The 15,613-nt window shown below is 44.4% G+C and overlaps 1 protein-coding gene across 2 annotated transcripts in view; it reads left to right on the top strand.

Annotated features, from left to right (window-relative positions):
• The window catches only part of ELAVL4 (ELAV like RNA binding protein 4), a 143,404-nt gene that overhangs the window by 106,834 nt on the left and 20,957 nt on the right, over positions 1 to 15,613 (top strand). For both annotated transcript variants that reach the window (XM_047789146.1, XM_047789145.1), the window contains exon 3: positions 8,252 to 8,355. In XM_047789146.1, coding sequence (XP_047645102.1) covers positions 8,252 to 8,355 — 104 coding nt within the window. The remainder of the gene's footprint in view (positions 1 to 8,251; positions 8,356 to 15,613) is intronic.

Below are 15,613 nucleotides of genomic sequence, written 5' to 3'. Positions count from 1 at the left end.
ATGTATACACTCTGAGCACTCAACATAGAAATGCTATTGGCAGCTCATGTTGCTCTCAGCAGCCCCTGGCCTCCAGGAATTGATAGCTGTAAACTGAGGAGCAGTCCCCTCTCCTCAAGGGATAGATGCTAAAGCTGCCCATCCTCCTGGAATGCCCTTCCCCGTCTGCCTGGCTATCTCCTACCCATTTTTTCAAATTAGTCTCAGCTCAGATAGATCCTCCAGAAAAAACCCTCTCTCCTCCTCACTGTCATAACACTTAGCCACACTCTGCTACAGTTGTTGATTCACAGTTCTGACTTTCTTACTAGATCATAAACTGCTTGCTTCTTCCTTGGTCCTCAGTTGCTGAATCTGTAGAAGAGACTTGGAAACGAGAGTTATGTCCTTTCCAAGACTGTCATTCTGTGACATTCCAGATCCAGTTGGACAGATATAACCAGTTTGGAAAATGGGAATGAGATACTTTGGGGTGTATAGTGGAATTAAATGGAAAGAATGAAGCCCTGGAGATAGGACTCGAAAACCTGGGCTCTCTCAAAGTCTCAGGCACACTGAGCTATGTCAGAGCAGATGTTTAGCACATGAATGAGCACGCTTTCAAGAAACCAGAGCACAGCAGAACATGCCCAGGCTCCGGAATCAGATGGGTCTAGCTACTGTTCTCTAGCCAAGTAACCCCGGGTATGGTACCTCTCCTTTTGGAGCTTAGTTTCTCCTTCCATAAAACAGGGATGAAAACACCTGCTTCAGAGATTGTGAAGATTTAAATAATAGTGAATGCAAAGTGCTTAGCCCATAGTAGGTACTTAATGAATATTTTCTTCTATTTGTAGTTTTTCAGTTAAAAATCAGGATAAACTGTGAGCATCAGGTCTCAAATAAATATAATTTAGAACCTTTGAATCTTAGCATTAAAAGGGATCTTATGAGTCAGTCTTGCCACCTGCTGCAACATCCTTATAAAATCATTAGTATAAAATCATTAGAGATTTTTGCCTCTCATCAAGGCAAAAATCTACTCCCTAATTTTCTTCTCTTGCCTGATCCTCATTCTCTCCTTTGGGACCTTGCATAGCAAGCCTACCCTGCCTTCCCAGGGCAGCTTTTCAAATATTGGAAGGGGCTCTGAGCACCTCTAGAGTCTTCTCTCCTTCAAGACAAAAGCCTGCATGTCTTTTAGATGTGTCTTGTGGGATCTGGTTCCCATACCACTTACCCCCATCCTCTGGGAATATAGCAGAGAACAAAAAATTGGTTTCTTCCATCAATGAGGTGATATTCTGATTAGAGGATGCTGTCTCTGTGAGGATGCAGATTCAATCCCTGGCCTTGCTCAGTGGGCTAAAGAGCCACGGTTGCCATGAGCTTTGGTATAGGTTGCAGACTCAGCTTGGATCTGGCATTGCTGTGGCTGTGGCTGTGGTGTAGGCCAGAAGCTGCAGCTCCAATTCGACCCCCAGCCTGGGAACTTCTACATGCCACAGGTTCAGCTATAAAAACACAAAAAGAAAAAAACCAGCATCTATTGAGAGTCTGTCATAGGCCATATGCCAGGCACTTTACATGCATTATCACTTTCAATACTCCTAATAACACCATGAAAAAAGTAATATTAAGTCCACTTTACAGATGAGATGACTAGCAAAAAGGGGCAAAATAAGAATGCAAAATTTGAGGATGAAAAGAAATAGCATATATTAAGAAATTCTGAGAGCTTCCTTTTCAGATCTTCCCTTCCTTGTGACTGTGGGTTAGATGTATAGTCTGCTCAGAAACAAGGATGCGTGAAAGTTCATTTAACTTAGCCAGGGTCACACAGCCATAAGCTAAAGCTGCATTTCTTACAAGTCTGCAAGTGATGCCAGTGATGCCTGTATAGGCAGTACACTCAGAGTAGCAAGACTTTAAACTATATTTTGTTTGAAGGAATTGTGCGAACTACCAATGGAAAAGAAATCGTCCGAGTAGTTGGCTCTACTCACACTGCCTTTGCAGGAGAAATGCCAAGACTCAGACTGTCCAGCACATGTAAACATTCACCGAGGTGGGATGGAAAGGAGCCAAGCCACAGATGCTCTAGAATCTCAAAACACCCCATTCAGCGTGAAGAAGGGGAAGAGCCCCCAGCACAAGCGGGCACACTCCCTAGCATTCTAGCCTGATGCCAGATGCTGTGCTCTGCCTCTGCACTGGGGCCAGTCCCTGTGGAGAGATGGCTTGAGCTGGGAAGTCATACAGACCTGGGCTCATCCAAGTCTTAGCCTGGACGCCTACCTCCTGGTTGACCTGGGGCAGGTGATTGAACATTTCTTGGCCTCACTCTCCTTATCTTCACAACGGGCCCGATGGTACCCATTTCGCACAGGACTAAATCAGGTAATTTTAGTAAGCCACTTAGCAGGGTGCCTGGCACAAAGTAGGCAATGAATAAATCGTAGCCGCTGTTCGTCCACATGTTAATATAGTTAATCCTCACAGTGATCCTTTGATTATAAGGATAAGGGATTAGCCTTGTTTTTCCAGATAAGGTCACAGGCTGCTGAAGCGTAAATGCTGTAACCAAGGATATACGACAAGTACGGTGTGGGGCCCCACATGCATGTATATATGCAATAACAACCTCAGAGCTCGCTGACCCTTTTTAGGGCATATTGAGGTAGATTTCAAGGCAGCTGACAGCAGGGAAAGTCACCTCAGGACTGGCCCGAGGGAGTCCTGGGGGTTGGAGTTGGCTGTGGTGAACCCAGCATGTGGATTCTTGCCTTGCAGGTGATCTGCAGGGGACTGGGGATTTTATCATGTGCTTTGAGAACAGAATTTCAGCCTGAGCTAGGGGTTCTATCATCTACAAAAATTCCTTACTCAACTCGGAAGGTTTTATCAACAGCAGCTACCCATCTGGCTGCACCCTTGGGGGCTTTTGCAGATGAGGGGAGGTTTCTGGAGAATGACGTCTTTGGGAGAAAAGAAAGAGCGGTGTGTGCAGGTTGGCCGTGCACAAATGCTGAGGTTCCTTCGAGTCAGCCTTGTGAGGGGACAGCGTCTCTGCTGCTGCCGTCAGCTGTTAGGATGTCACATTTGGGGTCCTGCTGTCATAACCCCAGGATCCAAAAGGCAAGGAAAACAACTTCTGTCCAGAGTGACTGGGAAAATGAAGGGTTATAAGCAACTCTGATGGTGACACTTCCTCAAATTTGAATACAATAAAAGTGCTTAATACAAACTATTGAAGGTAATTTGCTTTTTCTCAGGTGGTTCAAAAAAAAAAAACTTCAGAAGTATTTCAGGGCCTCAGAATGGTTGTCAGTCACACTTTAGTTCAAATGGAGTAACTGTGGTTGTGGCAAAGGGGAGTGGATTTGGAGTCTAAAGAGCTAGACCAGAGGGTCAGCAAACTATGGCTCACAGGCCAAATGGAGCCACTGCCGATTTTTCTAAATTGGCCACGCCCACAGCATGAGAAGTTCCAGGGCCAGGGATCAAAGACACCACAGCAGTGACAATGCCAAATCTTTAACTAGCTGGGCCATCAGGGAACTCCTCTAAATAAAGTTTTATTGACACTCAGCCATGCTCATTAGTTTGCATATTGTGCATGACGACCTTCACAGTACAAGGGCAGTGTTATCATGACAGACCGGGGGACCCATTGATCCTAAACTATTTACTGTCTCACCCTAAACATAAAACAATTTGCCAACCCCTGATCTAGACTCTACTTGAGAGTCGAGCAAACTGCTGTTCTCTCGGAGCTTCAGTGTCCACGTCTGTAAACGATGATCATTTCTCCCACAGGGTTATTGTGAGAATCAAATGGAATAGGTGGGAAAGCACTTTGGAAACAGAATCTCTGCGGAAAGGTGGGCAGGGCTGGTTTTATTGTTCACCTGATCTGTGCTGGAGGGGCACTCACCACCAGAACATGGTTTTCCAGCCCCTGGTGTCAGCCTGTTGTCCTATTCTCCCTTTCTCACAAATAGAGAATGAATTTCCCAACTTCCCCTCTCAGCCTCTTCTCTCCACCACCATAAACACATCTCAGTCACATGCTTCCAGCAATGGAGAATTAGTACAACTGTGTGGATCCATTCTTTCACTTAACCTGGTATTTGTTGAGTACCTGCTGTGTTCAAGGATACAGACTTTTTAAAGTAGTTCTAGTAGGGAGAAGTATTTGGTTTCCAATGGGAGAAGGGAGGGATCCAAGTTAGTGTAACAAAAGAGAGACATTGCCACATCGTAGTACGAGGACGTGCAGGACGTGCGTCTGCGTGTGCAGGCACATGTGCGCAACTTCGAAAAAATGGAAATATCCAGGTTCAGATTTAAGAAAAGCTCGTTAAAAACAAGAATCTTTTTGATCCAAAATACACTGCAGCACTTTAAAAATGTAGCCATTATGTATAACAGTTTTCCCTTGGAAACTGCATTCTAATTTTAAGTTTCCAGCCCAAACCGCCAAGAATGCCTCTCTTGCCCATTCATGGTCACTGAGGTCTCTCCCCCAGGCCTGCTAGTCAGGACAGTTAAGGACTGGCCAGGTGTAAGGGTCGTAGATCACCTGGGCATCAAGGAGCCAGGCACTTGCTATAGTTTCTAAATGTTGGAGGTGATCTTCTCGATAATATTTTATCTTTTCTTTAATGATTTTATTTTTTCTTTATTGACAGTTCAATAAACATAACTTCAGCGATTTAATGTTTTCATTTGTTCAACTTGCTATCAGAATACGCTGACAAATTGGAAGCAAAAATAAAGTTTGTTTTAATTTTCTGTTGTGAAAGTACTCTTGCCGTACCTGTATGGTTAAATCTTGCTACTGCTGATAAAGGGAGATGATGCAGTTATTTGCGAGGGGGAAAAAAAAAAAAAAGAAAAAGAAGACCAAAAAGACTTTATTTCTGGTAGGCAAATGCACACACTTAGCACACCGGGTCCCCAGGCCCTTCTGGCATGGTGGTTCTCTTGGTTCTCACGGCAATAGTGTTGGTGTTCTTTGTTTCAATCATATTTTTCTATGTTCTATGTACAGTTTAAATCTGGAAATGCAAATCCAAACCCCATCACTAATATCTGGCCACCAAAATTAAAACATAAAATTCTTCCTCATTTTACTTTCCCTCGCCACTAAAACAGTTTCTGAAAGAAATGAGGCTTGGGTTTCCATGTTTTCTACCTAGGGATTTAGTCCTCTCCAGAGTGTTTTAAAAGACTATGCTTAGGTCCACCAAGTATTTTTCACTAGACTTAGCTGTAGTCCTTCCATGATGACAAGAACCATACGAAGAAGCCTGTTCGTAAACTAGGCTAACCACAGGTGGTTTCATTGTGCTACCAGTTTGTCTCATATCTTTCAATTCACAGGCAAGCCTTTCCATCTCTGTCCTCCTCCTATTCAGTGCAGTGTCCTGTTTTAGAGTTTTCAGTCCCTTTTTTTTTTTTTTAAGCCTGCACCTGCGGCATATGGAAGTTCGCAGGCTAGGGGTAGAATTGGAGCTGTAGCTGCTGGCCACAGCCACAGCCACAGCAATGCAGGATCTGAGCCGTGTTTACTCACAGCAATACCGGATACTGAGTGAGGCTAGGGATTGAACCCACATCCTCATGAATTCTATTCAGGTTCATTACCACTGAGCCACAATGGGAACTCTTGCAGTTCATTATTTTATATCAAGGAGAGTCTCCGATCTTTTTTCCCGTTTCTTTCTGAAATGATGTTGTCTAGTTTTTAGTTTTCCCCAAAGCACCCTAATTCTTGATGTTAAATTCAGTCTCTCTCTAAACCGATAGCAGGTGATGCTAACCCAGTTGTGCTAATTGCAGTCAGGTACGAAGGTGATGGTGGCTTGGGGCCAGGCGAGTGGACAGATAGGACATATCTTGCTGGGCAGGAGTCCTTCCTTCACTTGACCTTCAGAACCTTCCTAGGATCTGAGTGCTTTCCTTCCTCCTGAAGCAAAGGTCTAAAATAAAGATTAAATATAGAATATAAAAATCAGAGCCACTCTACATATTTACGATTTCCATAAATATATGAAGAATTAGAAAGAAAGATGGTGTATCAGGGCACACACACCACTGGTAAGCACGATAAATTCTTCCACATGTATTCCACCAGTACAACGAATCACAGATTGCTTGCAGTTAGGGGGTGAATGTTTTGTCTATATTTCTCATCTTTAATTTAAATTTTATAAAATTAAATGTAGTTGGATAGACTGACCGTTTAACCTGTTTCCTAGAGCTCCATACATAAGGTTTACCATGGAGTTTATTGCTTTAAAAATGCCTTTTAAAACCCCTCAACTTAGTGTGTGTGCCTGTTTAAAAGAACTAATTGTTAGAACATTTTAAAGTACTTTTTAAGGCTTCTCTTATATACAAGGTAAATAGGACTGATACATTTGCACGTTGAAAATAGACTTAATTAGGTGAGTTTAGTTAGGCGTCATGAGGTGGAGCTGAATTTAGGGTAAATGATATTTTTAAACCAATGAATTAGTCTCATGTATTTTTGGGTTTGCAGAAATTTTCTCGGAACATGGGACAGGGTCTTGTAATTCACACACACCTCTCTCTCTGTCTTACTCTCCTGTGTGTGTGTGCGTGCGCGCGTGTGCATGCACACACATGCAGACACATGCACACAAACACCACTCCCTCACACTGTAATAGGGTGAAATGGAAAGAGAAGGGCCCTAGTAGCTACATGTGCTCTTCATTCTCTCCCCCTTCTTGGGTTACTAATTCTGGCGGGTGAAGAATATATCTGGCTAAGTTTGCCCCTGTATTTCCCATTTTAACCCTGTTATTCCAAAACAGAAAGGAATATCCTAATGTACTGTCATTTGGGGGACAAAAATGCAACGGAGTTTCCTCATGATTCTCGTTATTTCCACCTTATATAAAGGATAACAAAGTCACCAGTTTTCTGATCTGGAACCCAACTTGTTTCCCAGGTTCCCTCCTACAACCAACACAAACACAGACATTTACCAGCAAAACAGAAGCTGTTGGAAAGATTTTTTTGGCTGCTGAAATGGGCTCCTGTCACCAGGACATGGCAGGCTTTTTGCTGTATTGTCTCCCAGCCCTGGCCCCAGTACTCCAAAGAGAGCTTTATGTAATCAGTCTTGCCGACATGTGACGTCCTGTCATTTGCCTCCCCTTGGGCTCTGCTGCCGCCCACAAATCAATAACATTGCCTGGGAAGTTCAAGCTGGTTTTGCAGCCACCCTAAGCTCTGTGTTTCTTAAAGGGTATGTCAGAAAATGTAAAGTCTCCTAATGATATTTCTGGCTGATGACACATGGCAGAGCTGATGGACTATTTATAATCAGTGGCACGATCGCAAGCACATTATTTTTATTTCGCTTAGGGGGGAGCCCTGTCACTTGCTACCTCTCTTTCCAGACAAGTTGATGCCATCTCCACCTAAAGTAGCTAAATCTTCTTTGCAGAATGTGTTTGCACTCTCTCCTTTGTGATAGGAGCTCCTGAATACTTTCCTATAGAACCCTGCTTTTTTCTTGTTCTCAGGCTGGGGGTTATGATGAAAGCAATGAATGACTTGTAGCAACTACTTTAAATTCTGGCCATGCCTTCACTTTTATAAATGTCCCCAGTCTTTGCTGCTCAGATCTGGCTACAGTCCTCTGAGTGTGGGAGTGGCGGGCATGACTGAGGCAGCAGACACAGCTCCTGCATCCAGCCCTTGCCCCAATTTTACAGGACTGAGCGTAGCATTGCTGTCTTTCGTTGAGCAGCTACTATGCTCTAGGTAGGCATTTAATATATGACAGCTCATTAACCCTCTCCAACCTGTCTGCGGCAAGTGCTGTTATCTCCAGAGGAGAAACATGGGAAGAAAACAGGAGATCAAATGAGTTCTCTCCCAAGTCACACAGCGGATCGGAAAAGCCCCAGGACTCCAGATCTCTTCTAACAAACCACACTTGCTCTTGCCTGCTACTCTGCCCCACCTCTTCCCAATTAAGGGGACACTTGTGTGTATATGGTGTGGATGTGCAGGGGCCGCTTACCCATTCCCGGTGGGAGCAGCTCCTGTGAGCTGAGAGACCGCCCGCCATGAGAGATGGAGGAACTCGAAACTTCTCAACCTGGGAGTACACCCCGGTGTAAAAGGAACCATATACTAGACGGTTTTGATGCACTGCAAAGGGAAGTGTTACCTCTATAAAGATACTGAGCTCTCTCTCTCTCTCTCTTTTAAAAAATGTTTCCACAGGACAGAGTTTAGGGTATGGATTCGTTAACTATATTGACCCAAAGGATGCAGAGAAAGCCATCAACACTTTAAATGGACTCAGACTCCAGACCAAAACCATAAAGGTAAGAGGTTATATGCTAGCTCCTTATGCGGGAGGCACTGGTTAAACGTCGCCCCTTTGATCTAAAAAAACCCAGGCGATGAGGGAGCTGGTAGTGGCTTCTTTATTTATTCAGGGGACATTTACCATCCATGGTACTAAGTGAGGGATGCAGATCACTACAGAAGAATGAGATGAGGGCTGAGGGGAGGGAGGGGGACTGCACGCTGCAGACCGTCCAATCCAGGGGCAGGGGTGACTACCTCCAGCAGGAAGGCCTGTGATCCCGAGCCTGCAGAGCTGATCTGAGCAGAACCAAGGGAATTAGCTGAGGCAAGGAAGCTGTTCCAGGCAGAGGGAACAGCACATGCAAAGCTGTGCAAATGCCTATAACAAGTGGGGAACGACATATAGAATGCTATGGCCTAAGTTTGAGTGGGGAGACAATGAAAAGGTAAGGATGCGAGGTGGGCAGGGGCCTCTCGTGCCAGGCTGAGCAGCTTGGCTTTACCTAAAGGTGAAGAGGACCCTCCTAACCAAAACTCAAAAAAGAAAAATCAGTCATAAATAAACACACTGGCATAATTGGGGCAGGTACTATAACCTTGATGGGACCATAGTAAAAGAACGTCAGCAAAAGTAACCTTTTAGCAACCCCAAAATAATCAGGCCATTTGATAATATCTCATGAGGGATTGTTTTAAGTCGAAAAAGAAAAACAGCACCCGGAGGCTGCTCCTCCGGAAGGAGGTGTCTGTGGCTGGATTGTCACTCTCCCTGTTCAGACTTTACCTTGTGGGGATCCTTCAGGAGGTGTTGCAGTTTGCTCCCCGCCCCCACTGACCCCTCGAGAGCCAGTGGTGGTCTCCTGGATGGAGCCTGCCTCCTCCCCGTCTCCCTTCCCCTTCTTCCCCCACCTCCAGGCAGCATCCTGTTTGGGGGCAGCTGCCAGCCAGTTAATGAGTCCCATCCTTCATAGCCTATTAAACCACGGGGAGGTGTCTCCTGGGTGCCCTTATCCTCACGACAGCAGGTCTGACGCAAAGTAGGACAAAAGAGAAACCTCTCCCAGAATGGAAATCTATAGATGGCACCAGCTCTTAGCATCTGAAAATACAAAACCAGAACTTTTGAGTTTACTTTTCCAACATCTAGACTGACAGGAGACCGTTGGTGTTAAGATAATCTTAGCTGAGAGGTATCAAAACAGAAACACAACAGAACAGAGACCTTTTCTCTTCGGAATATTATGTCGCTTCTCTCTTTCTCTCTCTTTTGTACTTTTTCTTTTCCTTCCTCTCTTTCTTTCTCTTTTTCTTTCTTCCCCCCCTTCTTCCATCTTTCTTCCTTCCTTTTCTCCTTTCTTTGAAGCAGCTCCACTGTCGCAGTTTCGTTTGGCTTGTTTCTAAAGATGATGGCTTTCCTGATCTCATACAGTCTGTGCTTCACAAAGACCCCCAAATGGGCTTGATTCTGGTTGTCTCGGTCTCAGCTTAGAATCAGTCCCTGTGAGTTCTCTAAGGGGAAATAATCGAGAGTTGTTTGATTATGGGGTAGTCCTCTGAGAGGTAGGAAGGTTCAATTCTTTCAAAGGGAAAAAATACCTATTTTTATGCTTTGATATGAGATGCTCTTGTCACCCAACTCTTTGATGAGGCCACACCAGGTTGAGAGCTGTGTTTGTGGGTTCGATTGATTGTTCTGTGCTATCCAGTTCAGCATTAGAATGTCAGGCATTTACTCTTCCTTTGATGAACACCCTGAACTTGAACTGCGAAAGGTACTATTCATATAGTTTTCTTAAAATCCAAACCTCCCCAAGAGCTTAGGATCAAATCATCAGCCATTCATTCTGCTTTTTTAATAAGTAAAGTGTTGGGAGTTCCTGTTGTGGCTCAGCGGGTTAAAAACCTGACTAGTATCGGTGAGGATTTGGGTTTGATCCCTGGCCTCGATCAGTGTGCTAAGGATCTAGCATTGCCATGAGCTGCGGTGTAGGTGGCAGATGTGACTTGGATCTGGCATTGCTGTGGCTGTGGCTGTGGCATAGGCTAGCAGCTGCAGCTCCGATTCAACCCCTAGCCTGGGAACTTCCAGGGTGCGGCCCTAAAAGAAAAAAAATAAAATGAAAATAATGTATTTCATGAAGCCGTGGGGATTCCCAAAAGGCCAAGTGGACCTGGCTTTTCTGATCTCAGAATGCACCTCCTGGCCCATGAGGCCACAGAAGCAGGGCTTTGTCTCAGAGAATCTTCAAGACAAGGAATACTGATTATTTTCCTTCTGTGAAGAGCCAATCTGCCTCCTTCCCTTCTCAAAATCCCTTTCCCCACCCCCTCAGCCACCCTGTGCTCACCCTGCATCAAAATGCTGCCAACACATTTGCACCCAGCAGTAAGTGGGCTTCCGAGGCACTGTAGGATTCAAAATGCAGGATGCCACGGCCGAATCGATAATTTCCATTCTCTACGATAAATGAAAATTTAATGTGCAAACCTGGGGATTCCAGCCCTTTCATTAAAGCAGTTTATTTGCCATACTAAAAATTAAGTTTGAGTGATAGGTTCCTTTATTAACTTTTCTTCCCTTACCTAAAGGGACACAGTGTTTAAGGTAAAAATCATATTAAAGGGAAGGAAAAAAAAAAAAACCGTTTTCATGTGCTGTTAATAGTCTCATCATTTATTAATTTTTTTAAAATTGCTTTTCTGCCTTTCAGGCCATTATTTACTTCTTCTGCTTCAGTTTGCATTTATAAGTACATGAGATTTATCTCTTTGCTCTGACTCCCATGAAGTAAGAGATAACTTGCCAATCGGGGAAAAAACAAGTATTTTCTTTGGAAGCGTACATTAGAGATATCCTCAAAATCATCTAGTACATGTTTGCAGACTTTGGTCAAGTCTGGCCCTCCTTCAGAGTGCTTCGTGCAAAACACACGACTTTATATGTAATGTACAACTTCGATGCAGGAAAACTGCGAGTTAATGCCTAAGCTTTGAAGGTTGATGATTAACAGCTAGATTCAGGGATAGCTCTGGAAAGCCCTGAGGGCATAGAGGAGACTATGGTGAGCTGGGGGGCACAGAAATGGGCAGCTGTCTTCAGCCACTGCTGATCATTTAAGCCCAGATTATTGTCAGATCTTCCAAATATTCAACAGAAACGAAAAATTTTAAAGATTTTTTTTAATGCCAAATCTCCCAATTTGTAAAGGTTGAAAGCCAACTCAAAAATGTTTAAAGCGTTATGTAAGCAAGCCAAAAAAAAAAAAAGAAAACTTGAGTTGACCTGTGGATAGGAGGTTTGCAGTCTCTGAACTCAAATTTAGATACACAAATACTGTTTTGCTTACTGGAAGTGAATGATTCGTTATTAGGCTGCCAGTCGAAGGTGCCCACAAATGATGGCTCTCTGTTAACAAATATTCGTTCCCCCGTTATTAAGGGAGATGCGCTGTGACTATGTGCAGATACTGAGGACACGTGCAGGGCAAGGCCAGGCCTCTGTCCTCAAGGAAAATACAGTCTTGGCATAGACAGCATCTACGCAGCTCTATCTCAAACCAGAGAAAGAGGATGTTTTGTTAAGTAAGCCCATCTAAGTAGTACGGATGACTGTGGATAACTCCCTACCTGGGGAAAAAACAAAAACAAACAAAAACAAGTATCTTCCTTGGAAGCGTGCATTACAGAGACCCCCTTGGATCCATCTAGGACATGTTTGCAAACATGGACTGCAGAAGAACTGTCCTTTGGATTATTTCTTTAGTGGTAGAAAGTGGCCAGGTTCCTACCCCTCTTGGAGATCAGGCTCAGAGAAGTGACTTGTCCAAGGGCACACAAGTGGCCAGCAGTTGAGCCAAGTTAGCATCCAAAGTTTCTGTGAAAGATTCTTCTAGAAGAGGAGCTACTTAATATGGGAGTTTGAACTTGAAAGGAAATAATAATAATAGTAGTGATACCTTATATTGAATATTTGCTGTGCCCAACAGTATTCTAACCCCTTTGCAGGCTTAATAACACTGAAGCGTTCCTAGGACTTTACACACATCCGCTCTAATTCTTAAAATAGTCACTCTCTCCTTTAAGGAGGAAACGGCCCCTAGGTGGCTAGGAGACTTATCCAGGATCACACAGTAAGTAAGATTTGGAGGAAGAAAAACATGTTTTAAAAATAACTCTGGCAATAGGTCACAGTGTTAGAACAGCACACTGCCTGCTTGCTCAGCAGCACATGCATTCTCTGGGTGTACATTTGGCTCCACACACACGGGTTCTACTCCCCGGCCTGGGAAGGAGATATACAAAACAAACAAATGAATCGCATGGCTCCTCCAGATTCTTCTGTAAACAAACTTGTGGTTCCCGGCTTCTGTCTGGAGACAGACCTGACTTCAGATAGTTTCCTCTCAGACCCCTGCCTTCTAGGCCCTGTGCCAGGTCCTAGGATTTCAGTGACCCAGAAGTGGTGGTGCCATGGAGATTCTCACATCCACATGAGTCAGAGACGCGTGGGGGTGGATCAGGGGCTTACACTGACTAGCCCGCCAAAGACCCCAAACTGGCTCATTTCTCAGCATTTCAACCCTAAACCCAGTGGAGATAATTTGCCCTGTACAGGGCTTTGAGAGTACTGTTTAGCTTTTTTTTTTTTTAACCTGCTTGTCTTTAGAGTCTGAGAACACTGGGCAAAATGGCTGTGGATTCTGGAAAATGATTCCTGGTATTCCTCAACTCTACACTGGATGTCCCAGTCCTGAACCTCTCCATGGGCTTTACCAGAGCAGCTTCTGAAATTGTTTTATTCTTTTTATTGTTTTTTTCTTTCATTTTTTAAAGTCTTATTGAAGTACAGTTGACTTACAAGGCTGTGATCATTTCTGCTGTACAACAGAGTGATTCGGTTATACATGTGCACACATCCATTCTTTTTCAGATTCTTTTCCCATATAGACCATCACAGACCATTGGGTAAAGTTCCCTGTGAGCAGCTTCTGAATTTACACTATAATTCCAGCCTCTTGCTAAGAAGCACTCCGTTGAATGCAGTTGCAGTGGTCCAGCTCTGGGCTGTATTAATTGAGAACAAAGAAAAACAGATGGTTCTGTAGTATCTTCAAAAGAGGGATGCGATTTACCAAAGGTTTGGATTGATATACAGGTTGTAGGGAAAGCCTTCAGTAAAAAGTGATCCAAAATGGAACTTGAGGATTTGGAATCCTAAACCTTTCAGAGTAGTGGGAGCCTGTTGGGATTAACCTGAGTTTAAGGGGCAGGATTAGAGAAGCATTCACTGTTTTGCCTCTGGCAGCTAATCTCTGGGAGGCACGCAGACATGAAAAGGAGCACCTCTAATGCAGTGAAATGGGGGCGGCCCCAGGGCTGCCAGAGTTCCCACTGGATCAAGGAACTGAGGAGAGGGGAGTAGGGAGTTGTATATTGTTTGAGCAGGTGAGGGATCTGGTCAAAATAAAGTTCCAAGAAGGTTCATCTGGCAGTGGTGTGTCTCTCAGGGTGTTTGACGAATGAAACCAGCAGCTTGCAGGCTTCTGTGATAGGTTTCTGTCAGCATTGGACACTGGTTTTCATCAGCTCTGTTAGGAGCTTTTTTACTCATTTTAAAAGCAAGACATGCTTATTTATAAATATTTCGGAAAATACATTATCATAGAATGAAGGCAATGCTAGCCATTTCCAACTCAATGCTGTTAACGTTTTATGTATTTCCTTCCTTTTCTTATTGTATTACATTTACAAATGATTTTGAGGCTTTTCTTTTCCTAATACTTGCATTAAGCTATTACTCAAATTATAAAAACATGACTTTTAAAAAAAGCATCCCCAGAGCACAGCTCTTGTGCAAGCTGGAGGGGAGAGTGACTTCAGGATTAGGTCTGGATGAGGGGACAAAAAGGCTGTTCCTGCCACTCTGACTGAACCCAGGAGGGTTGGCACTCAGTCAGGAGAGGGGGTGAGAGTGTAAGAAAGAAGCTTTATCACGAGGCCACAGCCTGGTTCCAGAGGGAGCAGGACTAGAGGAGGGGAAGGTGTGTGAGGGAAGCGAAAAAAAACCTCCCTTCCTGGGGAAGGAAGACAGCTCCTTTATTTCAGCCTCTTGGTGATCTGATGCTGCTTAGCCATTTCTCCATTTTCGCTTTCTTCTTCTAATAGCACTACTGGTGCCTCCAGGGGATCTTTCCACAATTGAGTTTTGCAGGTTTCAGTTTGCCCCTCCCGCTTCTTCCTCTTGCCAGAGGTCATTGGGGAGCCTCGCCTCCCTCCCTCCACCCGCAATCACCTGCCTTGCTAAAGGCCTCCATTCCGCTGAGGCATCTTTTCTTTGCACTCGGCATAAGCAATTATTTCTCCTATCACTGCTCTTAATGCTTCCCGGAGAGTTAGCAGATCATTTTTTGCTGATGGATATCACCCCACCCAGAAATGATAGACTACCTCCCCCAGTCTTGTTAATAATAAAAAGGCATTTTTCTCTCCTTCCCCCATTATGTCTGTAGTCAGAGCCAGTGTGGGAGTGCTCCCCGGCCAAGGTCAGGAGGGGCAGCTGGATCACCAAATCCCCAAGGAACGAAGAGAGGGCACATGGCAAGGCCAGGGGAAGGAACGAAGAGCAGGCACATGGCAAGGCTAGGGGAAAGAGGAGACCCGCTTCCCTCGCTGTACCAGGGACTCTTTTCTCTGCTGTGCAAGATTCCATTTGGCTGCTTTGCTTCCCAGTGCCCTGTTAACTTCCTGAGTGAATCAATTCAGATACAGGTGTAGGAGTTTGAGAGATGGAAATACAGTTCCCCTATTCTCTGCCCAGTGAGGCTGATACATTCCCTGTATCTTAAAGGTCATCCACAGGTCCTATGTCTGGGTTACAAAAGAAAATTGGACAGGGAGTTCCCCTTGTGGCACAGCAGAAACAAACCCGACTAATATCCATGAGGATGCTGGTTCGACCCCTGGCCTCACTTGGTGGGTCCAGGATCTGGCGTTGCTGTGGGTTGTGGTGCAGATCGAAGACATGGCTTGGATCCCACGTTGCTGTGGCTGTGGTGTGGGCCAGCAGCTGTTGCTCCAATTCAGCCCCTAGCCTGGGAACTTCCATAAGCCACGGGTATGGCCCTAAAAAGCAATAATAATAATAATAATAATAATAATAATAAAAGAAAATTGGACAGGTACAGGTTACAAGGACATGTAGGTTTTCAGAAGAGTGTAGAATGAGGCTTGAGGGCTTTAGCTATCTACAAGTGTAAAAGAATCCTGTAGCAT

The sequence above is a fragment of the Phacochoerus africanus genome, chromosome 8 (genome assembly GCF_016906955.1).
Source record: "Phacochoerus africanus isolate WHEZ1 chromosome 8, ROS_Pafr_v1, whole genome shotgun sequence".
In the NCBI taxonomy this organism is placed as follows: domain Eukaryota; kingdom Metazoa; phylum Chordata; class Mammalia; order Artiodactyla; family Suidae; genus Phacochoerus; species Phacochoerus africanus.
Note: the sequence above shows the minus strand (reverse complement) of the source record. Positions and strands in the feature narration are given on the sequence as shown.